Raw genomic sequence first — 17,471 nt, 5'->3', positions numbered from 1 at the left:
CATAACCCCGACCGTGAACAATTATTATAGGTGACCTCTGATGTGTACTTATTGAGGCGACTCACGTAATCCATGTACTGGTTCTGTCTGCTTGTACTGAATGTGAGTGATCCTGTACTACTAGCATTGCCAAACTCTACTTCTACTACATGTACCAGTGTATTATACCTGGATGTGTCATAATGAGAAATCTCTGAAATGCGTGTTATAACTATGGATACCAAGTGGTGACATAAACAACATGTGCAAGTATCCTTACCATGTGTGCGCATCGCATTGTGAACCAATGAACCATTGAACGTTCTATTCACCTGTATACTGGTCGGGGTTTTCATGAAATAGACTGTCTATCTTAAAGCGAAGTACATTGATTTATTGTCATATGTTACATGTATGTAATTTGAGTGTGCGAGTTTTGTGTGCTAGTGAGCGTGTAGAGTATGAATAGTTTTGTTTGTGTCCTTTCTTTGTGAATAAAGTTATTTCTTGTTTGTGTTTCTTTTCCATATGTCAATGTTCAGTTTGAAGACGAGGAGTTTTTCCTATCTCAAGTCAAAATTGTGATTAAGAAATTGTGCCTATTGAGTAAACAGTTCTCTAGTTCTCAGTGAAAACAACAGTTGTTGTACACAAAGTCAAAAAGGTGAAGTCGTCCATTGTTCATGTACAGTATGGATCAGCAGGAATAACCATCCCCAAGCCCCGGGGAGATAGAAAGCCAGGAGGCTTCAGTCAATTGGATACTTCGATCGATAAAACAAACTCTTTAAGGATACATGGTGTAAAAAATTTAAAGCATGAATAGGTATATATTTCTTGCTATGATTTTGCTGCACACGTTTAGCATGTGTTAATATTTGAAGAAAACGCACACCTCATACAAATGATAATATATTCCCACTTTCATAAATTACATTACATGAACTATTTACTGCTATTCCTCTTGTGTAATTGTAGTCATTATCCATTATTTCTGTAAGATGGAGAGACAATAGAAATGAACATGGGTATTTAACACTTTACTGTTGTCTGTACTTATTTCAGTACAATCAGAGTTTATGTGCCTTTTACATATGACATTTACAGTTCTGTGTTTCACAATGGATGAATAAAGAATTTCATATATCGTTTTTCATTGCAAACCATAAATTGACATTTTTGGTTTGACGCTAAGGGTTACGAATCCTGTTAAATTAATATCTAGTAGCAAATAAAATGAAACATACCGCAAGTTCAGTTACATTCTATTGTATACAGAAAACACATCTGATAGGTAGTTTTAAAATTTAATGACTGAATTTCCGATTTCCATGACAAATGTACGTGAACATAAATGGAATATGTATGAATTCTAAAAAAAAAATACACATTTTACATGTATTTGAGTTTTTCTGAGTTCTCATTTTTGAAATCCAGGAAATTTTGTAGCTCCCAGATAATAAAAAGTTCCATGGCGGCTTTCACATTTCACAAAATATATCTTCACGCTACAGAAGACCCTGTCTTTTAAGATCATCGTATGTTTTCTTGTTAAATACATTCCCTGTTGTATCTTCATACTCTTCCTATAATAAAAACAATGGCATTTATTAGTTACAATAAACTGGGCAACATTTCAGTGCATAAGTTACTGATTCAGTAGATAAGGTACTGTTTCAGTGGATAAGTTACGGTTTCAGTGGATTAGTTACCATTTCAGTGGATTAGTTACCATTTCAGTGGATAAGTTACTGTTTCAGTGGATTAAATTAGTTTCAGTGGATAAGTTACTGTTTCAGTGGATTAAATTAGTTTCAGTGGATTAAATTAGTTTCAGTGGATTATAATAGTTTCAGTGGATAAGTTACTGTTTTAGAGGATAAGTTACTGGTTCAGCAAATATGTTACTGTTTCAGTGGATACATATATGTTACGTTTTCAGTAGATATGTTACTGTTTCAGTGGATTAGTTACCATTTCAGTGGATTAGTTACTGTTTCAGTAAATAAGGTACTGTTTCAGTGGAAGTTACTGCTTCAGTGGAAGTTACTGCTTCAGTGGTTATGTCACTGTTTCAGTGGATAAGTTACTGTTTCAGTAAATAAGGTACTGTTTCAGTGCTCCGATACGACTGACTACCAGTACATAAAATAATGTATTTACTCGCTCACAAGTTAGAAATTGGGAAATTATAGTGTGTCATACTGTAAGAAGAATTTTGATGGCCAAAAAGGTGTGGTTAGAGTTAAGGAGGAATTACACATAGTTGTAATGTCCAACTTTCTTTTGAAACATGATTGAAAATATGAATATCAGCAACACTTGTAACGTATATTCCTTTTAAAATCTAATTGCTTACCTAGGTAACTCAGTATGTTAACATTATGAATACGCAAATATATATTTAACCTTTCCAACAAAGTCTTAAAAACAATACAAACCTCTGTGTCTGGTTTCCATCGTTCCGATTCTTTGTTTGTCTTGATTTTTGACCACACTACAAAAAGAGTCATCAATGTGTTATAAACTACTGCTACAAGATATGCGCACGCAAATAAAATCTTGTAATTTCTATAAAATTTTAACTAAACCTAATAATGACAACTTACGAGCGAGGGCATCTTCAATGAGAGTGACGTTGGCAAAGTGAGCCGTGTTGGGGATTCCCAGACAGCGCATGCCGTGAGCGTGTCGCCATTCCTACAAAGACGCAGCAAAAAACTTAGGATAAACCTTTCACTTATAAGTAGACTTCTAGTAAAGATTTAAGGTAGAGACCGATAGCAACCACGTGATCAGTAAAAATCGTGTATTTTCACGTGAAATTATTTTTCGGAATTCCGTACATCGCCATAGAGTAGTTGAAAAACAAAAAGGGGTTCCGAAAGTACAAGTTGCTGTGACTGAATCGATGATTGAGAGGGTCGTCTCGACGAAAGATATAGAAATTTGGCCATAGTTTAGATTAGGAATACGTCAATGTAATAATAGTGGACTAAATGTTTCGTCCGTGCAGAATGGCACTTTTTACCTCACGAAATTCACCACCATGCATAGCTGCGCTACGTAAACAAAGTTGTTGATGTAGCGTGATCGTGGTGTCCGAGTGCTGCGAGTTTCAATACTGTTTATGTAGTCATTGAGAGTTTAAACAAAGTTTCTTCTGAGAAGAGGAATTCGATGGATGCATTCAACGTGGACAACGAAATCATAATTTCGTTTGGTAAGTGAAAAAAATGGCAAATTGAATTTGTATTCAACCCACTTTTCCTCTGCTATTTCACAACGCGATTTTATAATAACATCTATAAACGCACAATTTGGAGCTGTTTCATTTTTTGTGCATTTATGTATTCCATATGTGCCCAAAATATAACTCCTACATGTGCATGTAATTGTAAATGGATGTCATGTATATGCCAGATTTGAAAAAAAAATAGGGCTCTCACAAGTTTGGGGGGGTGGGGGGGGGGGGGTGTTGCACTAAAATTCTATTTTGGTATAAATGATAGTACTTCTAGTATCTTGAAATTTCATTGACCTAAGAGATATCTCAAATCTGGGGTTTCATGTTTCATGCAAGCATGTAGGTCTAAAAAACTTTATTTAAAATATTTGTAAAATCACAAGCCCCCCTCATAGGCAAATAAATGTATTGTATGAAAATAAGATATGGATGTCCTTCTCTTGACCCACACTCCGTAAAGGAGACAGGTCTGATAAATCTAGAGTTGACTTGTTTTGATATTATTAGAATGAACTGGCAGTTTATGAAAACATATCTGTCATCTCATATTGTAATATGATAATTATGATGTTTATTCACCTCATTAAGGACCCGGGGGTGGGAGGGTATGTACAGTTTAAATAGAAGGTAACTATAACAATATGAAATAAATAGCAATCATGCAGATGTACTACTACTGCAAGAGTTCACATTGCTGCACTGCACACATTTAACATACATGTAGTGTTACATATGTAATACTGATTTCAGACAAGATTTTAAAAATTAACATAATAAAATACATGTTATGTGTGTAATTTTCAATATATCAGCATTTTAAAGTTCACTAAACATGCATTGAGACACACGATTTTAAAATTGACATTGTCTGACACAGTATAATTAATGATTAATACTGACTGTGCAAATATTAATTATGATGATTTTTTTTCTAAGCATCATCCTAAGGACAAGTGCAAGTTGAAATGGGCTTCCAGCCAACAACTTCAACAGCAATTTGCCATGAAAATCAGCAAGAAAGGTACAATATTTTCTATCTTAGTAAGATAGAATTTTTCATTTTAACACCAGACATTTATAAAGACAATTCTTAGTATATTAGATATTCATCTTTTTTTTCAATATTTGAATATACAGAATATATTTTTTATAACAGGTACTTCATTTACATTGATGATGTCATATCCCCTGGACCCCACAACTTCACAGGTTACAGAGAAAATTCAAGAACTTCTGCAAAATGTGGGACTTGGATAGAATCAATAATGTATTTGTGAGCCCAGAGCAATGGATATATTGTGCAACATACTAAAGTGTGAATTTAATGGAAAACAAGTACATGTACTCATGTATTACATGTCTTTTTTAAAGACAATAATATTGTATAAATATAGAGGAAGTGTCATTGTTGATTATTCTAAGTTTTTGATATATCAAAATCAGTAAACATTTCTAAATGAAAATAAAATACCAATTTTATAACTTTAATCAATGTGTTTGAATTTCTCATTTTCTAACCCCCCCCCCCCCCCCCCCCCCCCCCCCCCCCCCCCCCCCCCCCCCCGTTACACACACTCAGTGCATATATACTGCCAAACGCTCAGCATCAGGTGTGAATGTCACTGGTCCTCGGAGATGACCATCAAAACGGATGCCCAGTGTCACAGTAGATGTGGCACGCTAAAGAACCCTCACTGCTCAATGGCCGTAAGCGCCGAGCAAAGGCCTAAATTTAAAGCCGTTCACCGGTCTTGGTAACGTCTCCATATGAGTAAAAAATTCTCGAGAGAGACGTTAAACAAGATACAATCAATCCATGGGTCGATTGGGTGGAAATCTTTCCATTGATATTAAATATAAAGTTGTTATTTAAACATATTTGGTGCACTATGCTGTATAATCATATCAATTTCTTATAATAGGTAATCGTGTCTGGTTATTATAAAAAAAAAATGTATGAAAAATAACTAAATATTAATGCAATCATTGTGAGTGCAAAAAGGTCAATCGCAAGAGCACATACATAAATGCATTGGCGGATATAGTGGATGGGGTGGGGGGCAACCGGCGCGAGCCCCCCTAAAATTTTCAAGTTTAAAGTAAATCGTGGTCTCTTGTTTAGAGAAATATATACGATGAAAGAATCCATAATTTCCTCCACTCTCAGAGAAATAAATGTCTGACAAAATCTTTTGATTTATTGAATTACTTTTAGTGGGAGAACGGCTACTTTTTCCAAAAACCCTTAAAATTTGCGTTATTTTATTAATTTCACCTTATTAAAAATGACAGAAAATAATAAAAATGACTACATAGGAGACATATTTTAAGCCCTAAAAAATCTGTAAAATCCAGGAGTTTCTGGGGAATCGCCCCCCCCCCCTTTCAAGGCGGCCCCCAGACCCCTGCCTCATACAGTTGCACCCCCCTCCCAACTTCAATTCCTGATCCGCCCCTGAAATAGCTTATAGAAACCTTCTTATTGTCATGTTCAATTTTCAAAGAGGTAATTTGGGAATGCTTAAACATTCTAAGTTATAAAAAGGTCAGTAGTTTATCTCTGCTGGTTGAATCTTTCTTCTCAATGCACCGAGTGCATATTCATGACGTCTATGTTCCTGCTCATTCTTTCTCCTCCATACCATGCAGTATATTAAAGGGGTTGGGATGTAATGGAGACATTTGTTTTAACAAATATAAATTGTATTTCAATTTTTTGTGGGGATTTTTATTTGAGAAAACTCTTAATATTAATCATCAAATATGATGACGTATGATAAATCTATATTCTGAGTGTAAGTGCACAAAGGTCAACAACGAGAACTACAACAAAATATAAGCTAAAATTTGAAATACATACTTTCTGTATTATATTTATTAATTTAAAAAAGGTATTACAAAGAATCTTCGAATTTCAGCAAGCTGTTTTTGATGGATTGTTTACAACATCTTTTAATAACCCTTTTTCTTACGAAAATGTGTAGTTTGTTAAAAGGGGGTGGGGTTAGGAATTTTTTGCTAGTTCCATATTGAACCCCATTATGGTGTATAATTTTTTTCATATATTTTACTTACTAATAGACTGACCACTTAATGAAATAAAATAAGAAATTTGATGGGTAATTTTTTTGCAGCTTAAGCAAAGGTATGACCCTGTGTGCAAATATTGTGCACTGTTTTAAGGTAATTGGCCAATGTAGCTCTGTTGAAGTAATGTTGTTGCATGTTAATAATGATTGCTGAACTTGAAATTGATGTGTAATATACAATTATGTGAAAGGTTGTTTGGAACCATATATGACAAGTTATGATCCTTTTTACAATAAAAATGTTATAGCTCTATTTGTATATTGCTCTCTACTTATTTTTCTTCACTTTTTACGCTTTACAAGGACTAAAGAAGGTGTTGTTAAAATCGCCATATTTCTCAAAAACAAGGTCGATTACCTACATTGATTTTTTATTATGTTTTATATCGAAGCTTCATCATAAACATATATCAAAATAAAAAAAATTCAATGGTTAATTTTTTTAGCATCAACCTATCAATCTCTACCTTAATTGAAACGTAATATTTCATCAGAATTCTGGATAGAACTTACAGCAAAATGTCTCTGGAAAGCCTTTGGACCTTTATATGTAAAGTTACCACAGATCTCGCAGCTGTAGCTGATGTTTAGGCCGTGCAATTTGTACAACCAATAGGGAATAGGCTAAAACAAAACAACACAGTTAATATACCGTACATTTCAACAGTACCACATGTTTATATCTCCCTGGAATTCCTTAGTATCATAAATCACTTTTTATCTATGAAAACAAATTATTTAACCATAACTTCAGAAGGTAACCTTTGTGTGAAAATTTTGATCTCATGAATAATTCTGTACAATGAAACTGAATATTTGTGAAAATTACATTTCGCTGAGAAATCCCAGATGGCAAGACATGGAAATAAAGTTTTGTGAAATATTTAAGTGATTTACAGTATATGAATAACTTAGAGTATTGTCACAGTAAGAACCAATACTATGCAGGTACTTAAATGGTATTTTAATTTACGATGTAAATTTATAAAAAATGACTGAGAAATGCCTTCACTATTTCCTACCTGTCCGTCCCAGCCCAGTGGAAAGTTTTTAGGATTGCACAAGATTTCCTACCTTTCCAACCCAGCCCAGTGGGAGGTTTTAGGATTGTATGAAATTTCCTACCTTTCCATCCCAGCCCAGTGGGAGGTTTTTAGGATTGTACGGGATTTCATCGTCATCATCATCTGAGTCAGACGCGTCGAAGTGTTCATCATCCGAGTCCTCTCTCTCCTCGCCCGTCCTCGCTTGCTTCCTCTGAACGTTTTCTCGGGTAGCTGCCCTCTGTTCACTCAGAAGCTCTGAGAATCTATACAACTGTCCTTCCAGACAGCCAATCTCTCTTTGACGTTCTGCGTCTCTGTCATCATAATAAGTTTGTTTACTGATCAGAAGACGCCCAAATAATGGTACTGCATAATTATGCATTTTCTCAAAGTTATCCTATTACGAACATATATTTCCTCAATATCACATCAATTCTTGATATCATCAAATGAGAAACATGTAATTTTGTAGTTTTTGTTTGCATTAAATGAGATACTAATTCAATACTGATCACCCTCATACCTGCTTTTTCCAGCCCTCCCTGGCTTGGATTTAGCAAACATAGATGGATCTAGTTCTTCCAGGTTCTTTCCTTTGGTGCTGAATAGCCTCATGGCTCTTTCCTCCAGGGTTCTGCATGATGAAAGAGATAATGACTCAACTATATCATAAGGCCTTATGGACACAAGATATATTAGACTCTTATATTTCTGATCTGTAGATAGGTTAACTCTAAATATTGATCATTTCATGAAGTCAGATCTTTATATATTCACCATTGCATAGCAATAATTAATTTTTATAATTTTAAGATAATTCTACTGCTGTCAAATAATACACATCCACTGCTTATCAAAATTTTTTGCCCAGTGCTTTTTTTTGGCAAGTTGCATTGTAAAATAATTTTGTTCCAATCAAATATGCCCAAAACTATTAATTGAAACTTTGTCCAGTATTGAATTTGTCTTTTCAAGAGGAGGGCTGAAGAATGAAAGGGGGGGGGGGGATGAAAATTTCTTGGTATACAGTATATAGATCCTAGCCTCCATACCCTCCACACTACGTTTTATACACATGTAATTCCTACCCTCCACATTACGTTTTATACACATGTAATTCCTACCCTCCACACTTGAGTCCGAGAGCCATCAAGGCACTCTTCAGTCTGTCCAGTCCAAGAGAAGCTAACTCCTCCCAGGAGGAGAAGGCAGACAGATCCAAGTGAGCTCCCGTGTGGGTCAGGGCACCTGTGGCTTCTTTCTATAAATAAATATAGAAACATTTACATTACAACAATAACACCATCTCTCTCTTAGCCCTAGTATACATGTATGTATTTCTAGTCAATGAAGGAAATCCTATTTCTATTTGGCAAAGAGCCATAGAATATCGGAAAAATGAAAGCATACATCTTCAATGCTCTAATCACATACCGGCCACCCTGGAAAACTCCCCTCATTCCACTGCAGGTCAAAGTCCACCTTCACTTTATCCAATTCCTGTATCAAATAAACATAGCATTTCATTATCCACGTATGTGAAAGGTTTTAGAAGACACATCAGACCTCACAATTTGCTATAACATTCTTGCCTAGATTTGGGAGGATTTCATTGGAGTGAATGAGACCTGCCAGTCCAAGTTTTTGACACTCACTACACTATCATGGTCTGTACAACTCCGGGTATTAATCTTCATTATATTCAGAGTGTTACTAAATCCATATACATGTATTCAAGAAAGTAGGAATGAGTTTTCAATCATTTTTTAATACAAATTCAGGCTACTAGTATATATACATGTATATTACATACTAAATAAGTAATTACAAAATATTGTACTTGTCATTTGATTATTTTAATTGCCAAGCTTTCCTTGAATACAAATCAGCAGATAATTAATTGTATTTATCATTAAACAACTGTTTCAATACACATTGCTCACAAACACAGGGGTCCTCCATCTTGATTAACTGAGCTTAACAAACAAAACCTTGGGCACTTATCACCTGGGGTAATTTTTATTTTTTTAATCAACATTTTATGCAACTCTGGTCTTTTTAAAAACATTATACATAATCAAGTACGATGAAAAAACTGGCTTGACACAACTGCATTCAAAGAGTTAACTCAATCATGAACTACACGTTTAGCGTTTGGTGTTTTAACTGATTCAGATAAGACTTTTTAATGCTATGTATTGTGCTTTCTTTGATTGTACACCTAGGCTTTCAGAAAATAATGAGCTGCCTTTGCTGGACCAGAATCTATGCTGTAGTAGTCAATTTTGACAAGTGTCTCCCGTGAATACTGTCAATAATCTTCCTTCTTATGTTTTTTGGGCATGCATCAGTTATCTAAGGCTGGGTCAGATACTGAATGAGCAGAATGTTGAATTTTGTTCATAATTTCATTGCACAAAATTTAAGGTTCAATTGAACATGGCTGCAGATCTTGCAGCAAATCTGATTGAGGTGGAGAGGGGTGGGGTGGATGGGGTTTTAAAATTAATTTTTCCATACCTCAGTCAGTTAAACATCATTTCAAATATCTCAATAATAGATAGACACTGGGCTATTTTGAGTAAGATGTTTAATACTGAGTTGTTCTTGCTGTATAATGAAATATTACTGGCAAAAGGAGGTAACTTTTGTTTACAAATTCCATGAATTTATCAAACTGTCAGAGAGAAAACTGTCGGAGAGAAAAATGTAAAAATTACAACCCATGGGATTCATTAGTACAGTCTATATTTTTTTTCTTCCCTTTCCCCACCACCACAATTCATTACTGCAACTTGTTCTTGTCATATTTCTCACCTCATTTATGTCAATCAGTGGTCGAACTCTCTGGATGTAGCCATCCAAATATTCCAGTAAAAATAATAAATATCTGAAATAAATCAGATATCTCAGAACTATTCCAGTAAAAACAATAAATATGTGAAATAAATCAGATATCTCAGAACTATTCCAGTAAAAATAATAAATATCTGAAATAAATCAGATATTTCAGAACTATTCCAGTAAAAATAATAAATATCTGAAATAAATCAGATATCTCTAAACTATTCCAGTAAAAATAATAATTATCTGAAATAAATCAGATATCTCAGAACATTTAAAATCAATTTCAGTTAAAAACTTGAAATGAATAGGTGTAAGTAAACAACATGTATCAATTAAAATGACTACTGCTTTAAATACGGTACTAATTCTGAATGGGTACTTTTTCCTTTTTCATGCAAAAAGAATATTTCCCTTTCATGTGCAAAAAATTTCCCTTCATTGTTGGAAAACTCCTAAATTAGAATTTTTTTATTTTTTTATTTTTTTTTTTAACGTAAGTCCCTTTCTTGTTATACATATTTTACTATCATTCATTATTATTATCAAAGTCTAAAAGTATAAATAATATTCAGTGGTCAGTAATTTTTTTTTATTATATTATTATCTGATGAGAATCCCCCTTCTCCTTCCCTGGGAGCTCATACCAATATCCTCAAAAATTCACCTTACGCCTTAAATATAAAATGGTAGTAACATTTAAAGTCTGGATAAAAATCCAGTTTCCTGAATAGTACTTTTAGTTTTGCAAGATTACAAACTCCCCCCCCCCCCCCAATTTTTTTCGAGTGATATTTCCTGTTGCTTAAAAATAGTACAATATCAATTAGTCATAACTTGCTATGCCTTTTTCAACAATGTTGATTTCGCAAAAATAAGATTTCTGTTGAAAATTTTGGGATGAGGAGTATCTTAAGAAAGTGTAACAATTAATGTTTACCAACTATGCCTGAATTCACAGAGGAAAAAATGAAACGATACATATTACATGTCATGTATAATAACACTTACTCTTTGTATGCGGCACTCTTCCTGTCTTTTGGGATGTCAAAAAGTAGGTCAAATGTGGACAGGTATGTAAGGTAGTCAATTTTCTGAAAGATGACGGTAAATACAATCATTATGTTACTATTCCTGTTAATTCTGAGGCAAAAACAGAGAACTGATTTAAAATATAGGGAATATCACTCCTGAAACTCCGTTAAATAAATGGTGTGTTACATGAACAGTAATTCTGAATAGGATTTTAATCTACTCACCTCAATGCCTTTGAGGTTGATGAATTTTTCATAGCATTGATGTAGATCTAGGTATTTCCCATAGCCCTCTTCATCTGTGAACTCAGCTAGATCTAAAGAACAGGTAAAATAGTGAAAATATATTCACACAGCTAGATCTACAGGTAAAATAGTGAAAATGTATTCACTAAGCTAGATCTACAGAACAGGTAAAATAGTGAAAATGTATTCAGTTAGCTAGATCTACAGAACAGGTAAAATAGTGAAAATGTATTCACTGTGCTAGATCTACAGGTAAAATAGTGAAAATGTATTCACTCAGCTAGATCTACTGAACAGGTAAAATAGTGAAAATGTATTCACTCAGCTAGATCTACTGAACAGGTAAAATAGTGAAAATGTATTCACTGTGCTAGATCTAGGTAAAATAGTGAAAATGTATTCACACATTTCATCAATTTTTTTTTTCAACATCATATCAAACAAACTTTTATGCACATGTTAGAGATATTTACAAGCATCAGTTTATTGTAAATATATGTTTCAGTAAACCAGTAATTTTTTTCTGTATATTAAAGTGTATATGCTTGTTCAACAGTAAATATCAATTGGCGTGAACGCATTTCCCGTCGACTATTCCGGAATAAAAGTAGTCAAAAGTAAAAGATGGTTGACAGTAATCTCCGTTACTTGTTCAAACTTCTTACTTTGTCCCTCGTCTCCCGTGTTCTCTCGTAATTTCGCCAGTTCTTCAAATTCCACAGACATTGGAACACTGATCTACAAATACAAATGGACCATACTGTAGACACAGGGTCTTAAACAAGTACTATACACCTCTACAGAGGTCATTTATTCTGTATCAACCATTACCTCGTTTGGGTGTTTTCTGTGAAATTCTCTTAGTTGTTTCAGTCTGGCATAAAACTCCACGTACTCATTGGGACCAGACAATGCTTGAACTTCCTCCTTCCTTAATCTTTAAAAGACAGAAAAAAATAATTCTGTCTTAATAGTAAAATAAAAGAATTTCTATGTAGACTTATGTCAGTGAAGATATACTGCAATTATGCACATTTACTGAATATAGGTAATTTTGACACCTAGTCTAGAGTATTTGGCAGATTTTTCTTCAACAAGTAGTTTGAAAAATTGCCGCTTTATATTTTGTGATGAATTCTCATTTTCTGCAAAAATAACATGGTGTAAAGTTTAATAACTACATGTATTTCAATAGTTTTAGTTTTGGCAAATTTTCATCATATGCCAAGATAACACCAAACAAAAAAAAAAAAAAAAAAGCCTGACAAAATTACTTTTATATGATATTACTTTACTTGCCTAAAATATTGGAAATTTAACATACCCATCTTTGTCCTCGTAAAGTTCCTTTAGTTCATCAGTACACTCAACATATCGCTATAAAATATAGTATTCATATTAGTATTTACACAAAACAAAGCATAAGTATCATACATCAGAATTTAAAACCAATTCACATACTGTACCTACTGACTATATTTATATGGGTACTGTAGAATCAATAAATTTTAAGAGGGCCACTGCTATATTAAAAGGTGTATAATATTTGTCAATCAAAATACCGTATTTTGCCGAATATAATACGCAGTGGTGTTTAATACGCACCCCCCACTTTGAGCCTAAAAGTTGGTGAAAAAACGCACTTCGGGTGTATAATACGCAGCAAAAATTTTGACCAAGTGGTAATCTTTATTTTATACTTGGTGTTAATTTTCACTTAATATTTTTGCAGAAATAATGAATTCTAAACAACGCACAATAATTTGCAAACTTTTTGAGATGAGGTCTACATCGCGGTAATCTTCAATGAGAATCTTCAGGGAAATATCAACCCGGACAAGCCTGTTCATTTCAGCAAAGCACGAGATTTTGTAGCATTAAAGTCTTAACTGACTCGATATTTCCTTTGTTGAAACTTAAAATCAATCAAATAGCCGATGTTATAAAAATAAAACTAAACAATTAAACTATCGCTTATTTTACTGTAATCAACACACCATGCAAATTATCAAATTGTTAACTACGATCACTATTAAAATGTGTGAAAAAAAAATTTGTTAGGTATTTCTTTATCCGGAGGGGGTATATCTAACAAAAGCAGTGTACACAACAATGGCTTCGTAAAACACACGTTTTTACGCAAGAATAGTTATTTCAAAGATTCAAATAAGTATTTCATTAAAAATTAGGCCTATTCATAAAACTTACAGTAAATAAACTTTTAGCAAGTGACAAAATTATTTTCCAACAATTTTAGCACGTGTCAAGGCATTATTGTGTACACATGCTTTCAATAATGGCGGCATGCGATGTAATGAATAGTCAGATCCAATGCAATTTGATTGGCTGTTTGTTTCAAGATAATTGAATTATTTAGATATTGTAAGTATATATATCACATTTTCTGCAATTTACGTTTCTGTAGTAATTTTCTTGAGGTCGAATTTTCTACTTAATAAATAGGTGAACGTGAAAAGGCGTACAGTATCCGAAGCCTTGGTCTTTGAGTGAAATATTACACTACTTAATCGCCGAGTTTCATCTGGAAAAAAAGGTCAAAAACCTATTGTGGTATATAATACGCACCCCTTTCTGGCACAAAAATATTCTCTAAAAAAAGTGCGTATTATATTCGGCAAAATACGGTATTTATCATCATCATTCATGAAAATTTCCGAATGATTGATAAAAATATTTGCGTCATGGAAACTCTATGTAAATATGTACAATGTAAATTTAAAACAAACAGAAGACTTTTTTTTATATAAGTTGTTCAATATCGAAACTATAAATATTGTATTGAATTAAATACAATGTACATATTAAACCTACAATATTTAGTGAAAAATGGCAGTTTCAAAAACTAAATATTGACAACTAAAACTGTACATCCCTTGCAAAAATTGAACTCTGACATATTCCACAGAAAAATATCATCTTACTTTGCATTAACTTGCCAGAGAAGAGATAGAGATTATAAAATAAGAAGAGGAAAAGTATTGTGAAACGAGGATTCGAACTTGAAATTTCATCAAACTTGAAGTGAAATATGTTAACCACAGAAATGGCTTTACCACAACTCTAGACATTTTTGATGGATTCAGAAGTGTTTGTTTTTGAAACACCTGCAAATAAACAATCATGATAAAATGATATTGAAACTTACATCTATGAGTAACCTCATTCTGTGGTCCGAGTTAATCTGCTCTCGGCCCTGCAAGTAAAGGTAAAACTCAGCTAGATTGAAAACTTTGAAATGTAGTTCCTGAATTCTACAATAACATTGAATTTTACAAAAGTTGATGATTTTTTAATTCAATATAACTCTAAACGTGTCTTTAGACTTGTCAGAAAGTAAATGGGAACCCAGCATGCGACCAAAGGAACTTCTGGATAGATTAGAAAATAGCTGTACAACATAACATACACTTATTTATCATTTTAAACTACATTTTATTATGTACCAAACAAAAAATGGATTAAACAGCATGCAGGGACTGTATATGCAAGTCCTCATCATAAGATAAACTTATTGGGTTAAGATAAACTTATTGGGTTAAGATAAACTTTTTGGGTTAAGATAAACTTTTTGGGTTGAGATAAACTAATTGGGTTAAGATAAACTTTTTGGGTTAAGATAAACTTTTTAGGTTAAGATAAACTTTTTGGGTTGAGATAAACTGATTGGGTTAAGATAAACTTTTTGGTTTGAGATAAACTGATTGGGTTAAGATAAACTGATTGGGTTAAGATAAACTGATTGGGTTCAGATAAACTTATTGGGTTCAGATAAACTTATTGGGTTATAAACTTAATGGGTTAAGATAAACCATTCCCTCATTATCTCCCTTTCCTTTTGGAAGGACATTCAATGGACTCTTATTAAATAAAATAATTTCCTAGGAATCTATGAAATATATATATACAACTGCATTTTCAATTTAAAATTCAAAAGAGAGAAGTGCGATTCTAAATATCCGTAAGACACCCAAATGTTCTTTCACTTTCTGCACATCCCTTCTGACGGTTCTCACATTTGACGGAATTTTACTTATATTTACTAGCTTAAATTTGTTGGTTAATTCAATTTATGTTTAGCCGTCTTTTGAATAGCAAACAGGATGTATTATTGATGTTTATAATTGTTTGGTTGGAAAAAACATATAAATTGACTTTGAATATGATGTCACAATGCACTGTTTCTGTTGCCTGGCATTATATTCCCCCTTCAATATTTGGATATTACTACTAGACATTTAGCATCTTCAGCACGCCAAGGGGAATTTCATAAAATTTCTGAAATAAGCACTTGCCTCATCGGACAAATGTGTATTGAGTTCCACATGTCCAAACTGGGTTTGACTTGCCTCGGGCAATCGGACAACCGTTAATGTTGATCCATATTACTTCTAATGTACTTAGAAGCATATTTTCTTTCTCAATATCCTCCTTTCCTAATAATGTTTATGTTTATAAGATGTTAACTGACCAGTATCCTATGAGGTAAATTTACGTTTTCCTACAACCCTGGCCAAGCGTATATTTACCTTTTCCTTCAACCCTGGCCAAGCGTAAATTTATGTTTTCCTACAACCCTGGTCAAGCGCCTTACATATACTTCAACTTCGCATATATTTAAAAAAAAATTACTTTTTCATTTTTAAAGCAAAGACTACTTGTTTGTGCTTAGAGAAGATAGTTCAATTAAACATTTTAAATGGGAATATCATTTATCTATATCACAAGGAAGAATTACAGTCATAAAACTTGCAATCAACAGGTCCAGTCCAAAGACTATTTTTACCTAATATGTAGCTACTTAAAGCTACCTAAGTATTTAAACCTACTTCAGGTAGCTATTTTTACCTACTTTTTCCTTTACTTGCATTTCGTGGCCAAACGTAGGAACGGTGCAATATGGTGTGTACCAAATTTCTTGATTCACTTACACTGATGATGATTACCACAAAAATATTGGACCAAAAATGATTACTTTCTAACCTTTCAAATTTGCATCAATAACTACACCCTCTTCCATTTTCTAGGACTTTAGGATCAAAGCTACATGATAAGAAGTCTAGAATATCTTACAAATCTGTATTAATTTTAAAGTTTACCTTCATGCATTTTACATCAAAGTTTTGGGGGCGATTTTTCATGTATTTCCTCTACATTCTCCACTCTCGTATTTTAGTATTCAAATTTACACTCAGAATTTTGTCGTGCACATCATGATACATAAAACGACTGACGGCGACCTGTTTAAAAGATGCGCCTTAATTATTGATCTATATCTTTAAAAACAGGTAAAAGTATGTAGAAGTAGCTACTTTTACACCACGATTCAACAAAACTTTATCATAATTTTCTTTCTTTCTTTATCATTATTTGTTGCTGTTGTTAGTGGCTTTTTTTGTTTTGTTTTTGCTGGGTTTTTTAAATTTCTTAAATTAGCATAGACAATTTGGTATACATCAATTGCAATATTGGCATAGACCGGTGCCATTTGACATAGACTAAGTCACTTGCTGATTTGGTTTATCGTTAATTTCGAACACTGCGGCCGGGCAGTGAGACTGAACAGTTCATACCGGTTTTGAAGGTTGTAACATTTCTTTAGTTGTCGCATCCATGAGTCTCTCTCGTTCTTCATGGTAACGTCTCTGTTGCTCAAGAAGGGTTTCCATCGTAAAGTAATTTTAGAAAAACATTATCAAATGAAACGTGAAAAGTACCTTAACGGAAGCGTCTTTCAGTGTTAATTAGAAGTATAATTTCTTCTAGTATATTGCCTTTACATAAAACGTTTACCTGACCTTCTGCTTGAACGACCCGCCAACGTTTATCAGTCGTTTATCAACTAATTCGTCTTTAGAGAAATATTCGCTTCTTTCATCTAAATGCGTGCTTTTATGATATAGTTATTATTCATGTTATGTTAAATATAAAATAAATGTATCAATATTCTAAAAAACATTTCACTTAC

The 17,471-nt window shown here is 33.3% G+C and overlaps 1 protein-coding gene and 1 long non-coding RNA gene across 2 annotated transcripts; one reads left to right on the top strand and one right to left on the bottom strand.

Moving 5' to 3' along the window:
* Positions 1-1,272: 1,272 nt before the first annotated feature.
* Positions 1,273-17,324, bottom strand: LOC125675450 (splicing factor 3A subunit 3-like). Its single transcript, XM_048913100.2, has 16 exons — positions 17,077-17,324; positions 14,652-14,699; positions 12,810-12,862; positions 12,317-12,422; positions 12,151-12,223; positions 11,465-11,556; positions 11,217-11,299; positions 10,179-10,251; positions 8,796-8,861; positions 8,486-8,622; positions 7,885-7,995; positions 7,441-7,675; positions 6,829-6,939; positions 2,589-2,679; positions 2,421-2,476; positions 1,273-1,565 (listed from the first exon to the last, which is right to left on the bottom strand). The coding sequence occupies exons 1-16, from the start codon at positions 17,170-17,172 to the stop codon at positions 1,488-1,490; spliced, it is 1,509 nt and encodes a 502-aa protein (XP_048769057.1). The 5' UTR covers positions 17,173-17,324; the 3' UTR covers positions 1,273-1,487.
* Positions 2,698-4,714, top strand: LOC125675451 (uncharacterized). Its single transcript, XR_007370509.2, has 3 exons — positions 2,698-3,202; positions 4,163-4,247; positions 4,383-4,714. It is a non-coding gene; the product is annotated as an uncharacterized LOC125675451 (long non-coding RNA).
* Positions 17,325-17,471: the final 147 nt, after the last annotated feature.

The sequence above is a fragment of the Ostrea edulis genome, chromosome 3 (genome assembly GCF_947568905.1).
Source record: "Ostrea edulis chromosome 3, xbOstEdul1.1, whole genome shotgun sequence".
NCBI lineage: Eukaryota > Metazoa > Mollusca > Bivalvia > Ostreida > Ostreidae > Ostrea > Ostrea edulis.
The sequence above is the reverse complement of the archived record's forward strand: the minus strand, read 5'-3'. Positions and strand labels throughout refer to the sequence as shown.

What these genes read in the sequence shown, in the direction of transcription:
- LOC125675450 (XM_048913100.2), bottom strand. Translation starts at nt 17,172, where the DNA reads ATGGAAACCCTTCTTGAGCAACAGAGACGTTACCATGAAGAACGAGAG. An exon ending in ACAGAAAACACCCAAACGAG is followed by an intron (nt 12,224 to 12,316) that starts GTAATGGTTGAT and finishes TTGTATTTGTAG; the next exon opens with ATCAGTGTTCCAATGTCTGT. An exon ending in TCAACCTCAAAGGCATTGAG is followed by an intron (nt 11,300 to 11,464) that starts GTGAGTAGATTA and finishes GTCATCTTTCAG; the next exon opens with AAAATTGACTACCTTACATA.